This window comes from Anser brachyrhynchus (genome assembly GCF_964034855.1).
Source record: "Anser brachyrhynchus genome assembly, chromosome: 8".
Classification (NCBI taxonomy): domain Eukaryota; kingdom Metazoa; phylum Chordata; class Aves; order Anseriformes; family Anatidae; genus Anser; species Anser brachyrhynchus.
In genome coordinates, this window is record NC_137702.1 from 21,990,630 (window position 1) to 22,005,616 (window position 14,987).

Here is a 14,987-nt window from a genome sequence, read left to right on the forward strand (position 1 = left end):
CCCATTCCGCTTTGAGAACATTTTGCAGGTATAGAGCCCAAGGAGATGTGACTGCTCAGCTTTTAAAGCTACACAGCTCCTGAAATAATCCTGGCAGAAGAGCTGGAGCAAGCAGGGATGGAGCACCAGACGAAATGTCCTGCTTTCTGCCACGTCTCAGACTGTGGATCAGGAGCTCAGGAAGAGTGAGGCTCACAGCAAGTCGTGTGTCCCGGGGCTGGGGCCAGCCTCGAGCCAGGGGGATGCAAAATCTTCACGTGCCCCGTGCTGGAGATTTGCAGAGGTCTGCAAATTTGTGGAGTTGTTTTTTTTTTGTTTGTTTTCCTCGGTTGTTTTCCATGCAAACCAATTTGGATCCACGTGTTCGGGCTGCATCTCCAGCGTGGCAGCACTTGGAAGCAGCAGAGACCTGGTGGGAGCAGTGACGCTGGCCTGGTGTGGTGGCACCTCGTGGTCTGCAGCGGTAGCATGGATGGGGACAGTGACCGACCCAGGGAGGCTCTGTGGTAGTGCCAGCGAGAGGTCCTCTGGGAGCCGACGGCAGAGCAAGAAGCTGAGCACGATGGCAGGAAAAATGAGATCCATCTGCCTTGTACCAAACAAGAGAGTAATTTAAACCCTGCTAATTGCTTCCACTCATCCTGGTGATGTTAAGTCTTTTCTCCCTTTAAGTCTTTTCTGCCCCCCACCCCCAGCTCTTGCACTAAGCCTTTGAAAGAAACGACTAATGTTATAATTAAAGGATCAATTTGGCAAGATTTCTTTGTCTTAAGATCTTCTTTCTTTCAGGTTGGGTTAGCGCTGCGCTCCCGGTCTCCGGAGAGCATTCTTCAGCTCCTCCAGGAGCCTTCTGTACCATCTCTGAAATCTTTTCACTTGGCTTAATTTGAATTTTTTTCCTCTCCAATTTTGAGGCATAACAAACGATGAATAAGATTAAGTTTTAGCAATTAATAATAAGGGCGTTGAAGGAACGAGCGCACGTTTTTGATGGAGGCAGGGTTGGGTTTTTTTATTTTTTGCCAGCTCCGCGCAAAACCCGGGCCCCGTGTTCGAGCTGGATCAGGTGTTTCGAAGCCAAGCACTGGGAAGAGAGGATCAGCGCCTGGGAGGTGGGTGGTTTGTGGAGGGGAAAGCAGGGAGAAACACTGCCACAGCATGGGAAGGCTGGTGGGGACGTCGGCAGTGACAGCAGGATGCCACCACGTGTGCCCGGGAAATGGTGCGTTGGATGCGTGGCGCTCCCCGTTGAGTTCTCCTTGGGAATTATCCACCAGCATGTCTCAGCCACGTTGTGTTTGCTGGGCTCTGTGCCTTCTTGATGATCTGCTCTGTGGGCTCCCTGTAGGCTGGGGGGGGAAGGTTGCGGTTTGATGCTCTTCACAAAGCACTCAGTGGAAAGCTCACATGTTGTTTTTGGAGTTTTGTTCCAGATCTTCCTTAATTTCAGTCGTCCTGGTTGGCGATAGCTGTAGGAGTTTGACTTGGTAGATGGGTCAGGTGGATGGCTGGACCCGATGATCCCAGAGGTCCTTTCCGACCTAGGTGATTCTATGACTTATGTGATGATCCCAAAGGTTTTTCCCAACCCAGGTGATTCTACGACTCTGGCTTTGGAAAGGCGCCGACCCATGGTGACCAACACCACGTTACAAGGGGGTGTTTGGTGCCGGTGTTGGGTGGGTTGGGCAGGATCCCCCGAATGAATCACTTCATGTTGCCAGCTCTCTGCCCATCGTAGGAGGCTGTTTGTTTGTTTTGCAGCGGCAGAGTGACATACCTAGCGGATGCGTTGTGGGTTTCGCACTTGATCCATTGTGTTTGCTTTGAAGCCGTCAATTAGAGCGCTCCGAAGTGCCTGGGAAGTTAGTGCGATGAAATGTTGGAAATCGGTGATGGCTTTGTGCTGCAGCTCACTCGCAGTACTGGTCCCACACCTTCCGTTTGCTGTCATGTGCAAAGGGGGGACAAAAACCTCCCTGTTTACAGAGACGAAATCCGGGGAGGGGATGGGAGGAGCGATGTTCTCCCCGTGCGACGTGAGCCGGGGGCAGTGATTGCTGGCAGAGCCCTGGGCGCTTGAAGCAGTGCTGCCTGCACCGGTGCTGCCCTGACTGCAGCGGAACAAAGCCCCGAGCTTCCACCTCTGCTGCTCTCGCTGGGGCTGCCAGACGCTCCTGGCAGCAAGGGCTGACCCTGCTATGCTGCCTCTGAAGCCGCCCCCTCCGAGCAGGGAGGACGGAGCTGCGAACCCCCGCGCTGTCACCTCGGGACAAACATTGGAGCTGCCACTCGGCGGCTGGCTCCCTTTTCCATGTGCTATTTACCCTCTTTGACTTGTTTTCCTCTGTTTCAAAACAACGAGCTCTGCAAGCTCTCGGCTGCTCTTTTCTCTCGGGTCACGGAGTGCTGGTTGCTCCTGGAGAGCGAGCGCCGCGTGTGCGCGGAGGTGCTGAGCTGCCCGGGGCTGGTCCCCCCGTGAAGTGCAGGGCACCTGCTCCGCCGGAGACATCATCAGGGGACTTCGCAGTGACACACGGCTGATGCCTGGCCCCGATCCCAAACGATGGTGGAGCTTGCTCTGGGATGGCTGAGAGCTTGTTGACTGGAGCCAACTGCAGACAAGAAATTGCTGGGGAGAAGAGGGGAGGTATTTGATGTGCTCAGTGGGCTGCCTTCCCCACCAGCAGGCGCAGTGTGAGCCTCTCCCATGTTTCTCACTGCTCTGAGCACCTCGAGCGCAGCGGGGGCTGCACTGAGATGCTGCTGCCGTAGCTGGGAGGTTAGGAACGACTCCACTTTGCGCCACTTCAGCCGTGGGGATCCGTGGGTTTTGTGAGTTTAGATCCAAAGACTGCAGCCTGTACCTCAAAAGGAAACCTGAAGCTGGAAAAGCCCGGCTGGCTCGGACGGAGGGGCTGTGCTGTTGGCCCCAGCCGTTCTATGTGGCCGTGCCATCCTGGTGTCTCCATTGCCACTCTGGCTCGACCCCCGGTTATCTGAACTTTTGGATTTTATCTTCAAAGCTGCCCAAAGCCCGGACCCAAGAGATCTCCAGGGTGCCTGCTCTCTCCTCCCATTGCCCATCAGCAGCAGTGCCTGTAGCAGCGTCGCTCCTTGGGAAAAGTGAGGCGTCCCATAAAATGTCTGGCCAGTGGTGGCTGTGTCCCCACTGATTTTGGGCCCCACGTGGAGCCACAACAGCCCATATCCCTTTGAGGGACCAGCTTATAAAAGGAGCTCTGTAGTGCTGGGAGTTGTGACTTCTCTTCTGGATATTCCTCACATTTTTTTTCTCTCTTTTGGCATGGGGCATCCATGCAAAGCAGCACAATGTGGTGTTTCTGAATCATTCCTACAGCCTGGGATCAGTCCTGCCCTAAAGGTCCCTTGGGGACCTGGTAGAAGACTTCCAGCAGCACCCATAGGAAAATCTGATTTAAATCATGAGCTGTCTCCCAGGGAGAAGGCAACCACCAGCACCTGCCTCTCTCAAACGTTGGAAGTGCGCTCACAGGAGTAAAGTCGGGGGTTTTGTACCCTCGGGGTCCCTGCTCCAGCCTTTGCTGTCACCTTGGTGCCGCGACCAGACTTTCTGCCCGGTGATGCCAGCCCTGCTCCCTTCTCGCCACCTTCTGCTTAGGCTCAAGCACCAGGTTACAGGCTGCACCGTTAGTTCAGCATGCTTATTTTGGTTCCTTTACACCTTTTGTGTAAATACCATCTGATCCTCACGAGCTGCACCCGTTTCATCGCTGTTTTCCAAACCGCCTGGTGTTCATTCTGTCCTGTAACCTTTTCTGATGCCCTCCTGGGGCGAGGGTGTTTTTTCTCAAGTCGTGGTGCTCAAAACTGGACAGGAGCCATGCGCCGAGACCTTGGAGGTGCTGAGCGGAACAGAAGCGTTACCTGATGTCGTACAGGGGGTTCTCCTTGTACAACCCACCACAACTGGCTTTTCCACAGCAGCATGCTGCTGCTGCCTCCTCTCCAGCATGTAAGCCAGTACTTCTCCTCTCCCCACCCCATCCTTCCTGCTGCCTCGGGTCATTTCAAAACCCTTTTGGTAGCAGGTTTGTTGGAGGTGTGTTTAATGGCAGCGAAAGGTGATGAATATATGACTTTGAAGATGGTTGGCTTGTTTCAAAGCATGGAAGCCACAGTGTTGGTGTGACCAGTGCTATATCCCCTCTCTGGGCTCAGAGAAGCTCCTGGAAGGATACAAGTGGGCTGCAGCACCCATGATATTTTTTTCCTCCCCCTTAGTTTTTTGTTCTTTCTTTTTTTTTCCCCAAAAAAGGGGCACTTCTGTGGATGCTTTCACATGTTTTCTTCGATTAAGACTGGATCTGGGTCCTGCAGAGCAGTGATGCTGAAGCAGCATCGCCGTGAGGGCGCAGGAGGCTGCTGAGCGTGGCCGTGCCCCCGGGGTCTCCTGCTGGGATGCTCTCGCCCTGCGTCAGGGGAATGCCAGGGCTCTAAAGAGGAATTTTCCTCCCCGGGAGAAATAAACCATCTGCTCCCATTGCCTCGGAAGGCTGGGCACGGTGTCTGGATGGTTCCTCGCCTGCAGGAGGATGATGGCACGCTGCTCGCCGAGCTCCCCCCACCACCTCCATCCCTCGGTGCCTGCTTTTGGTGTTACCCAAGGGCACGGTCACGACCACACCGGGTTCAACACATCCCTGTGCTCGGCACAGGCTTTTCCATGGAGAAAGGAGAGGAGACTGGAGTCTGGGACCTCTACATCAGGCTCTCTGTGCGTGCTTTCACCCTGCTTTTACAGATTTGGAGAGCCCCCACTGGCCTGGGGAGGGATGTCCTGCTCAAATTGGCCACCCGGAGCCCCTTGCGAAGCCGAGCAGTGCTGTCCCGTGAGCCGTGACCCGCACACGTCGGGGATCAGCATCCTCCCGGGGGGCCAGCCCCGTGCCTGGAGCGTTCCCAGGCGGCTGCCAGTCAGCGCGGCCGGCCCCGTGCTCGCACCGCAGCGCTATCTCTACCCGCTGCTGCAAATTGGCTCTGAGCAATCCTTGATCTGTCAGCATCGCCTACCCACTCTCAGATGTCACCAGCCCCCGCTGCTGCCCCGCTCGGTAACGTGTCTCTGTAAGATGTAATAATTCATTAAGTTGAGTTTAACTTTTTTTTTTTTTCTTATTCCTCCTCTCTGCCCCCCTTCCTCCTCCTAATGGACAAAAGCAATTAGGCTCCATTAGGGAGCAGCAGTGTGGGAAGCGGCTCCCTCGGAGATGCTGCAGCAGCAGAAGGGACCGCGGTGTCCCCGTGTGCGTGGCACCAGCTTCTTGCAAACTAGGGCTCCACAAGCAAGCACTTGGACACGAGGAAGTGGCATTGCCTGCTTCTGGCACCCTCCAGCTCCAAGGGACAAAGGACACCCGAGGGACAAAGGACACAGAGGGACAAAGGCAGCGTCCCCGCTGCGAATGGCAGCTCCTCGCTTCTTGGCACCTCGAGTTCGCTGCTGTGCAGAAAGCGGCGTGGGGGATGAAGCCAAAATCATCCTGCCTTTCCTCCGCGCCAGGCGAGGAGCGTTTTTCACATGCCGTGCCCAAACCGGCGAGCGCCTTTCCCCGCCGGCTGTGGGAGGTCTCCTCCTCGCTCTCCCCCCGCCCTCCTTCCCTCCGCTTAGGCTGCTTTTTTCTCTTCCTTCCCTTTTGTTCTCTTCCCCCTTCCCTGCCCTAGGAAGAAAGTCTCATTTCAGTCTGAAAGCCGGAGCTGGAGGGGGAGAGGCATTTGATGCTTAATGCCGGAGCGGCAGGAAACTTCACCTTCCTGGGGTGGAATTAAAAATGCTTGAATTGTCTGGGGATCTTAAACAAGAGATGCAGGGAACATTCAGGGCTTTTCACACAAACACGCGCGCGCACATGCAAAAGCCCACACAGCATTAAGGGTGTAATAGCTCAGCTGGGGTAATGCACTTGAACTCCATCAGCAGCAGACAGACCGATTCTTTCGCTTCTTTTGAGTATTTGGAGGCTGGAGGTTGCTGCTGCTGCTCTCTGGGGAGAGAGATGCTCGCCTTGAACGGGAGTGGTGCTGTTTGTTCTTCCCAATCCTGCTGCTCATCAGGGCACGGTGGGGCAGGGGGGCTTGGTGCAGGGCCCATCCTGATGATGCTTGTGCAAGAAAGGGTGTGCTGGGGGATGTCTGGAGTTGGGGACGCTTCTTGTGTGCGAACGTGGCCAGCAGTAGAGGTGGAATGTGTGGGTCGAGATGCCCCAGGTGTTTGGGGTGTGCGAGCGCAGGTGTGGGATCTCCTCGAAGAGATCTTCCATGTAACACTGGGTGCTGGTGTGAGGATGCTGTGTGTGAGGCTGCCTGCTTTGCCACATCTGCGTTTCAAGCCAAATATTTCAATTTCTTGGAAATTCCCCTGCCTCCTTCCCCGTGCTCTGTGCCCTGCCCTGTGCGAGAGGAGCTGAGGGCGCTGCTCCCCTGCCCTCTTTGCTCATCCCGTGAACCTCCCGAGTAAATCCCCCATCCTGGGACTGTCTCTTCTGGCAGATTTTTGCTCATCCAGGCTCTTGGTCTCACCTTGCTTTGCTGGGTTTGGCCACAGGATGGGTGACAACAGCCACGGGGGACATCAGGGGACAGCTGGACACGAGGCGAAGCAGGGGACAAAGCCACACAGGAGGTGGCAGTGCCCGACCCGGGGGCTGCAGGGTGGCAAGGTGGAGGGGATGGGATGTCTGTGGGGCAGGAGAACCCCCTGGTTGTGCTCTCACCGCCCCCTCTGCCCTGTCCCAGGGAGTTTGCCAAAGAGCGCGAGCGCGTGGAGAACCGCCGAGCCTTCATGAAGCTGCGGCGCCAGCAGCAGATCGAGCGGGAGCTCAACGGCTACCGGGCCTGGATAGACAAAGCGGGTAAAGGCCGGGGGTCCCGGGGGTGGTGGTGGTGAGAGTGGCTGGGATGGGGACGGACCTTTGGACGTCACCCAGCGTAACCCCAGGGCTCTTAGGGTGCTCTCGTGGTGACCTTGGGCACATGGACGGGCTCAGCCCCAGCAGGAGTGATGCTCCAGCAGCTCTCCAGCCAGGCTGTGAGCAGGGGCATCCCCAGCAGCTGATGAGACCTCGCATTTTGTGGCACAGAAATGTAATATTTGGGGCGTGAGGCACGTAGCATCACCAGGAGAGGCAGCTGAGCCCTCGTGGCTGTGAGCCTTGTTGCGCGACACGTCCCTGTCTCCTGGCGCTCGCTGGAGCCTCACGCAGAGATGGGCAGTGGGGAAGCAGAGCAGTGAGCGGCGCCAGTGGTTTTCCACCTTTCAACCTTATTTCTATTTTTATTTTTCTTCCCCTGGAGAGGTGATGGCTCTCAGATTCCTATTGTTGTTCCTCTAAACAAGGGTAGCACTGCTCACCTGCAGGTCTGCCTCACGCACCGTAGTCAGCTCCCTTTCGTTTTCTGTCATGCCACTGCCTGGCCCTGGGACCCAGCTTTCCTGGCGTCCACAAGACTCAGATAAAGCCCCAGCTTTTTTTTTTTTTCTTTTCTTTTTTTATACTCATGAATCCATGAGTAAAGTTAGCTTGTGAGTGAGTAGAGGGCAGATGTTTTGTTTCTCTGAGGAGTTAGCAGAGGGTGAGGAGCCCTTCAGAGACATAGAGGATATGGAGAGGGATCTCCTCCAAGAGCATAACTCAGAAAAGGGAATTTCTGTCTACAATATTCAGCTTATTTATGGAGGCTATTTACAGAAGCCAGGCTGATCAGAAGTAATTTCTCTTTCTGATGAAATGTGTGGTAGCTGCCTCTTGCCACCCCGGAGAATTTGCTTTAGGACACTGACCCCATGCTTGATGAGAGTTTGCAACCTGTAGCAACCACCTCCAGGCTGGGCAAAGTGTTTAGGTACCAGGCAGTGACGTGTGGTGTGCTCGTTCGTTGGTGGCTTGTCTCCTGATGCTGAACTGTGTGTTTTGCGTAGAGGAAGTCATGCTGGCTGAAGAGAACAAAAATTCCGGGACCTCAGCCTTAGAAGGTAAGAGAAGCCAACTCCTGCCTGCCCTTCCTGGTGGCTGGCCACAAATGGAGGCTGAAACCCTCCTCCGTGGGTGGAGGGAGGTCTGCAGACGTGCCAGGGGGCACATCCCATCGCCAGACCCGAATCAGCCAAGCACTGGGGTGCAGACCAATGAGAGTGTTACTGGCAGAGCCGTGCCACCGCGGCTCCAGCACCCCTTCCTCTCCCCCTGCCAGTGCTCAGGCGAGCCACCATCAAAAGGAACCGGACGGACACCATGAACCGCGACTCCAGCGATGAGCACTGCGTCGACATCGCCTCGGTGGGCGAGCGGAGGCTGGCGCAGAGAAGACCTCTCCATCCCACCCTGGGTCGGTGCCGCTCTGAGCTTTCTTCCCCCCGACCTGGCTCCCGCGGGGCTGGGGCACCCGGTTCGTCCTCTCACCTTGGCACCTTCCCCTTTTTTCCCCCTCAGGTAACCCCTTGAGCCGCTCGGGCCTGAAAGGCGCCAGGGTGGACGGTGCCTCCTATCTGCGGCACAAGGAGCGCCTCCTGCGCATCTCCGTCCGCCACATGGTGAAATCCCAGGTCTTCTACTGGATCGTCCTGAGCCTGGTAGCCCTCAACACCGCCTGCGTGGCCATCGTGCATCACAACCAGCCGGCCTGGCTCACACACTTCCTCTGTGAGTCCTTCGTGCCGGGGGCAGAGCGTGCATGGGACGGCAAAATCTCCTGCAAAATCTCGGCAGCCTTTCGTCTCCAACACGCCCTGGCTGCTGGTAGCGGTCTCAGCCCCATGGGGAAACGTGGAGAAGTGTTCCTGGCCTCATGCCCTTTGGGTCTAATGGGTTTGTCAGGCAGACTGCAGGACTCAGGTGGATTTATCCCAAAATTGTGAGCGGTGGTGATGGGGAGTTTGCTGGAGGTCCACCTCAGAGTGCCCACGAGCAATTCAGGGTCGAAGCTGGGGAGGTGTGAGTGCAGGGACGGGGCTGGTGATGCTCATGGGAGGACCCTCTGGTTAAAGGAGTGGTGCAGAGCATGTCATGGAGACCCCAAACTTGATGCCAGCTACTGGGGCATCCCCCAGCCCACCCCGGGCTGCGGGACGAGGTCAGGGCTCAGAGGCAGTATGTCCACATCCAATCTGGCAGACTGCACTGTGCTCAGCCCCCCGGCAGCTGTATGTTGCTCCTGAGCTGCTGCAGGAGGGACACTGCTGCTTTCCCATCCACGTTTACTCTTCTTCACCTTGAAAACGTCCCCGTCAAGCAGCGGGCTTGCCCCAAATCTGCATTGGCACGCTCAGGCCTGCTGGGATCCCAGCACGGCGCAGTGTGGGATGGCAGCTGGTCGTGGTGAGAAGCAGCTTTTGGGCAAGGGGAGGAGCCAGGCTCTTGCCCGCTAATGTTGGTGAAATAGCTTGAGAAGCTTCTCCCTGGCTTGTGGCTGCTTGGCTTGATTATCGTGGCCAAGTTCCAGCCGTGCAATGATTTAGGTCCAGCTTGCTAATGTTCCCCTACAGTGCCTCGTGGTTAACATCGCGGACACCCCAACTACCACCATATAACGCTGAGGAGCTGCTCTGCTCTGTGCCAGCCCTCTCTGGCCTTCTCTAACCACTGGGACACCAGTGTACTTACCCCGAAGATTAATTTGCGGGGTTGGTGCCCTGTTGTTCGCAAATTAGCTCTTGGCAGGCTTGCTTCCCAATCCCATCATCTGGCCTGAGAGCTGGGGGAAGCAGCGTGCTCCTCAGTGTGTCCCACCTCTGCCGTGTGCCACTTGGGCTACTGGTGCTCCTCGATGCTCGGTGTCCCGGGGGCAGAATATCTGGGTTTTCTCTTCCAGACTATGCAGAATTCCTGTTTCTTGGGCTCTTCCTCCTGGAGATGTCCTTAAAGATGTATGGCATGGGGCCACGCCTGTACTTCCATTCTTCATTCAACTGCTTCGACTGTGGGGTAGGTGGCCCCGGGGATGGGGCATGGGAAGATTTCCCATCCTGAGCTCGTCTTTGACTCACAGCCACGTCCACTTCCCAGGTCACGGTGGGAAGCATCTTTGAAGTGGTTTGGGCCATCTTCAGACCAGGAACCTCCTTTGGGATCAGTGTCCTACGAGCCCTTCGTCTCCTACGAATATTTAAAATAACCAAGTAGGTGCCAGCCACCCGTGCCCGTCACCCTCCATCCCTGCAGCCCGGATCCAGTCGCTGCTCTCCTGCTGACACTGCTGCAGGTGCTCCAGCCACATCTCTTTTCTAGGTACTGGGCATCCTTGAGGAATTTGGTGGTCTCTCTGATGAGCTCCATGAAGTCTATTATCAGCCTGCTCTTCCTCCTCTTCCTCTTCATTGTGGTCTTCGCTCTGCTGGGCATGCAGCTGTTCGGAGGCAGGTAGGTTGCAGTGAGTCTGGGGAAAGGGCACTTTGCTGGGTGGTTAATGCCACGTGGTGGCACCCACAGGGTGCTTAGGAAGTCTGCAACCTTGCTCTCAGCCTGCTGCTGGTACCTCTCCTGCACCAAAAGCCCTGCCCGGGATGTGCTCGGGGCTGGGGGTTCCTTCTGGCCAGGGCATATTTGGGAACACCCTTCACTGGAGTGGGGGCAGGCCTCCGAAGCACCAACGAGCTGATGGCACAGCGCCGTGGCTCGCTGACCCCTACCCCAGCCTGTTCTTGTCCTTGTGGTTCCAGGTTTAACTTCATCGACGGGACGCCGTCAGCCAACTTCGACACTTTCCCCGCAGCCATCATGACGGTGTTCCAGGTAGGAGCCGGGCTGCAAGGGGGCACAACCCGATGGCCTTGGGGCCGTCTGCTCAGTGCTGGATGGGGCTCTTGAAAACAAACGGGTCCAGCTGCTAGGGCATAACTCCCTCGCTCCCTCTTCTACCGCAAAAGTGAGCAGATGGCTCTCTTCTCCATTATTATCAACTCTTCCAAAGTGGAAGAGTTTCCAAACCCTTCTGAGGAGACCCAAATTCTCAGCAAAGCCCCGTATCTTCTCCCTCAAGGCTGCCCTGTGTGCATGGGTGGGATGGGTGGAGGGTGTCCAGGTGACAAGAGGGTGGCCGGGTGACAAGAAGGTGGCCGGTGACCGACCTGCCGGCTTGCTTTCGTGCAGATCCTGACGGGCGAGGACTGGAACGAGGTGATGTACAACGGCATCCGCTCGCAGGGAGGCGTTCGCTCGGGCATGTGGTCCTCCATCTACTTCATCGTCCTCACCCTGTTCGGAAACTGTATCCACCTGGCTGCTGTGCTTGTAGCAGGGGCAACCCCACCTCATCTCCCTCCCCGGGGACACCCACCCCTCCCAACCCTCTGCTCCTCCCTCCTCTCCCCATTGTGGGGGTCCCACCGTGCATGGGGCAGCCCTGGGCACCCCGGGCGCAGAGGAGGAGCTGCCTGGAGATGTGCTGCGGGCAGGACGGATGGGACGGGCAAGGAGTTTGTCCCTGAGCTGGCGAGGAGCCCCCAGGGCCACCCTCCCGTGGTGGCTGCAGGCGCCCATGTCCTTACTGCGTGGCTTGTGCATCCTTAGCTGCCCGCAGATACTCTGCTGAACGTCTTCTTGGCCATCGCGGTGGACAACCTGGCCAACGCTCAGGAGCTCACCAAGGTACGTCCCAGCTGCTCCTTTCTCTCCTTGCCGGTGGCAAGGATGGGTGAGCAGGGAAGGCACTGGCACCAGTGCCCGTGACCGTGCTTGCTCCAGAGCCAGGACCACCGTGTCCCTTAGCTCAGCCCACCTTGCAAAGAGGTTGGGCTCTCCAGGGACACCCACACCTCACATCGAGAGTAGCTTAGCTATTTTTCCATTTAAGCTCCCCAGCTTTGTTTGCGGTCAGATGGAGATAACCCTTATCTATCTGACGAGGACTGTTACTGCCGAGCACTCCGGAGGTGCCAAGGGGTGTCAGTATTTGCTCCCCATCTGCCTGCAGGGCAGCGGAGGTGATTCAGGATGCAATTTAGGATGGTGCTCAAGAAGCTTATTGGGCTTGGCTGCTTTTAAGACCGTGCTGGGGAATATTTGGGGAAGGCTGAAATGTTGGGGCACCCTTTGGGTGAAGTAGGCAAGAACTGCAGGGGTCATTGCTGTTCTTCGAACGAGCCCAGCGATCCCACGCCGCTCAGATTTTGCACAACCCGTGCCTGTTCCTTGGCTCCTGCGGACTCACCAGGCAGCCCCCACAGGTAAATCCGACCTGTTCCCGGCAAACAGAACGGGGCAGGAGAGCGCAGGGTGCTCCCGTCCCCCTGTTCCCCCACGGTGGGTGCCAGGAGCTGCGGCTCGGGGGGAGAGGCTGGACGAGCCCCTGCGGCATGCCGGCAGCACCAGTTCGAGGCGATGAGGTTTTCGGAGAGGCTGAATGTGCTAAGATGACTCCCAAGGACTTTTATTTTTTTTGCTCTGGAGATGCAGCCAGGCTCGTTAAAGCTGTACGGTCTGTGCCGGGGTTGTCTGTGGGTCCCTGGCCTCCCGTTCTGTCTCACCCCACCCTGTGGCTGTGAAGGAGAGGCTCTGCTGGCCTGTGCTGTCCGGGGTCATTTTGGACCCGCAGGGTTCACTTCTCCAGGTAGCACTAACGCCTTCGGTGAGATCCAGTGTGATGGGGAAATTGCATCCCCATGGCGTGAGATAAACGAAGGCTGTCTCTGTGCCTTTTCTTGGCTCCTAAGGTAACCCCACCATCTCCAAGGGGTGCAAGTTCCCCAAAACGCCAGCCTCCCGCTAAGCAAACCCCTCCGTTTCCTCCGCAGGACGAGCAGGAGGAAGAGGAGGCCTTTAACCAGAAGCATGCCCTTCAGAAAGCCAAGGAAGTCAGCCCCATGTCCGCCCCCAACATGCCGGCTATCGAGTGAGTGACCCCACGAGCCCCTCAAGCCCCCTTCCCCTCCCCGGGGGCACAGAGGGGGATGGGAGGAGATGGATGTGCGCCCTCCGTGGGGCAGACACCAGGCCACCAAAGCAGGTCCTGGGGCTGCCCCATGCTCCCTCACCTCCTGCATACGGCAGAAATCTCCCCAAAGAGGCTTCCTACCCCAAAACCCGAAGCTTAAATACGTGAGGTTGCTGCTAAGGGTGAGGAGAGAGGCCGGCGAGGAGGAGGAGGGTGGGTGGTGATCGCTCCTGCGCAGCGTTTCTTTGTGGTGGGGCAGGGGGGAGCAGCGGGTGGGGAGCAGGGGGTCCCGGCAGTGCCAAGGTCTGACCCCCCCCCGGCTGTAATGCGGTTACACGGGATGGAGCAGGCTTGCAAAATCGCATTTCATGGTAAGGGAATTTGATTTGGGGAAGGCAAAAATCCAAACCCACATGAAACCCTTGACACTCTGTTGAGGAGCCCTGCCTCTGCGTTGCAGCAGAAGAAAGTTCTGTTTTTTCCTTCATGGACACCTTTTTTTTTCTTTTATTTTGCCCTGTCATATGGTCTAAATCACATAAAACTTTGTAAGTCAACATTGGAACGAGGCGTTTTGATTTGTTTCCCAAAACAGTACACTTCGGTACGGCTGGAAGGATTTATTTTTTTATTTTTTTTATAGAATCCCTTCCCAGGGAATTTTAGGTTTCATTATGCTTTGAAACCAAGCCAAGCTCACACACGGCTGCGTCTCTTTGAAAATTTGCCGAGAGAAACCCAGGCGAGCTCCAAGCCGCGGGGATGGAGGAAGCAGCAAGGTTCAGCTCGGATTTTGGGGAGCTGCCTGAGCTCCTTGGCTTTCCAGGGATGGGATGCAATGGTCCCCCACCCTGCTGGCTTTGGGATGGTATGAGTACCTGTAAGACCTGCCTGGGGGTGAAGAGATATTCATGATAAGAGAGAAATCTCCCTCTTCCTCGCAAGCAGGATTTGGGGGGTTTATGGGAGAGATGGCAGAGTTTTTGTGTTGTGACCAGCTCACGGGTATTGTCTCTGGCTGCCAGTGTGAACACGTTGGATAAAGTGAGGAAATAAAGGGATTTAGGCTGCAGAAGGGGCTGGAGAAGGGAGAGATACGAGAGGAAGAGGCGAGAGATGGAATATATTAGGGCACTAAAGGATTTGCCCGCACATCCTTGCTAGTCTTCCTGCTGCTGTCACTTACAGCTGGCTAGGAAAGCAGATTATTTTTTAATGTTAATTTGTTGTTGTTGTTCCTGTGGCATTGAAATGGGAGATAGTGATGTTTGCAGGTCTTTTTTCTAGTTCCTCCCCCTCCTCAGCGTCGCTAGTTTCAGGGGCAGGGGAGAGGGATGCGATGCCCTGGGGGTGACGTTTTCCAGGGTCAATTCGGGTTTGGGTGCATGCAGACGGCTTCGGTGGGTCCCAGGTGTGGGCAGGTTCGGCGCACGCGTTCGTGCCGGCGGAGAGGTCCGGTTGCCGTCGGGAAGAGTGCTCCCACGTGGCCAGGCTGCCGTGGGTGGCTGCAGTGCAGCTTGGAGCACGGCGTGTGCGCACGGGCGCCCGTGGTGCAGATGGCTCGGGCTGCTCGGCGCGTGGGTGGCCAGATGGACGCACGCGGGTGCTGCGACGCGACGATGCCGCGCGGCCACTTGCTGCGGGGACGGCGGCAGGCAGCAGGCGTGCACCCCGAGCGTGGCACCGGGCTGTCCCTTCGCCCCTATCTGTGGTGGTGGCAGTCACCAGCAGGACCCCGCTGGGTGCTGGGGCTGTGGGTGCCCTGCAGGAGAGCAGCAGGGAGCGCCCCGACTCGCGTGCGTGAGCTCTGAGCGCACACGTGCGCTCGGTCGCATGCAGTTGGGGTGTATTTGCTCACAGCGCACATGCGGCGTTTGCAGAAAGCAGAAAATGTAAATTGCATGCAGATTTGCATATATTAGCTTCGTATCCCATTCTGTGGTCTCAGGGCGGCACACACGGTTGTGTAAATGTGTGGTGATGCTCTGAGCAGCTTGGGGCCAGCCCGACACATCACCTCTACTGTCAAAGCACCGTGTGTAGCTCAGTGGGAGTGAACAGCTCTTCTTTCGGCACTG

At 56.8% G+C, this 14,987-nt stretch overlaps 1 protein-coding gene across 17 annotated transcripts in view; it reads left to right on the forward strand.

Moving 5' to 3' along the window:
• The window catches only part of CACNA1E (calcium voltage-gated channel subunit alpha1 E), a 115,387-nt gene that overhangs the window by 68,412 nt on the left and 31,988 nt on the right, over nucleotides 1-14,987 (forward strand). For 13 of the 17 annotated variants that reach the window (XM_080601972.1, XM_080601974.1, XM_080601967.1 and 10 more), the window contains 11 exons: nucleotides 6,778-6,893; nucleotides 7,961-8,014; nucleotides 8,209-8,367; nucleotides 8,472-8,681; nucleotides 9,850-9,962; nucleotides 10,044-10,156; nucleotides 10,266-10,397; nucleotides 10,697-10,769; nucleotides 11,127-11,244; nucleotides 11,557-11,624; nucleotides 12,770-12,867. In XM_080601972.1, the coding sequence (XP_080458098.1) occupies nucleotides 6,778-6,893; nucleotides 7,961-8,014; nucleotides 8,209-8,367; nucleotides 8,472-8,681; nucleotides 9,850-9,962; nucleotides 10,044-10,156; nucleotides 10,266-10,397; nucleotides 10,697-10,769; nucleotides 11,127-11,244; nucleotides 11,557-11,624; nucleotides 12,770-12,867 (1,254 nt within the window). The remainder of the gene's footprint in view (nucleotides 1-6,777; nucleotides 6,894-7,960; nucleotides 8,015-8,208; nucleotides 8,368-8,471; nucleotides 8,682-9,849; nucleotides 9,963-10,043; nucleotides 10,157-10,265; nucleotides 10,398-10,696; nucleotides 10,770-11,126; nucleotides 11,245-11,556; nucleotides 11,625-12,769; nucleotides 12,868-14,987) is intronic. The other 4 variants (XM_080601969.1, XM_080601968.1, XM_080601977.1 and 1 more) reach the window with 1 other exon arrangement.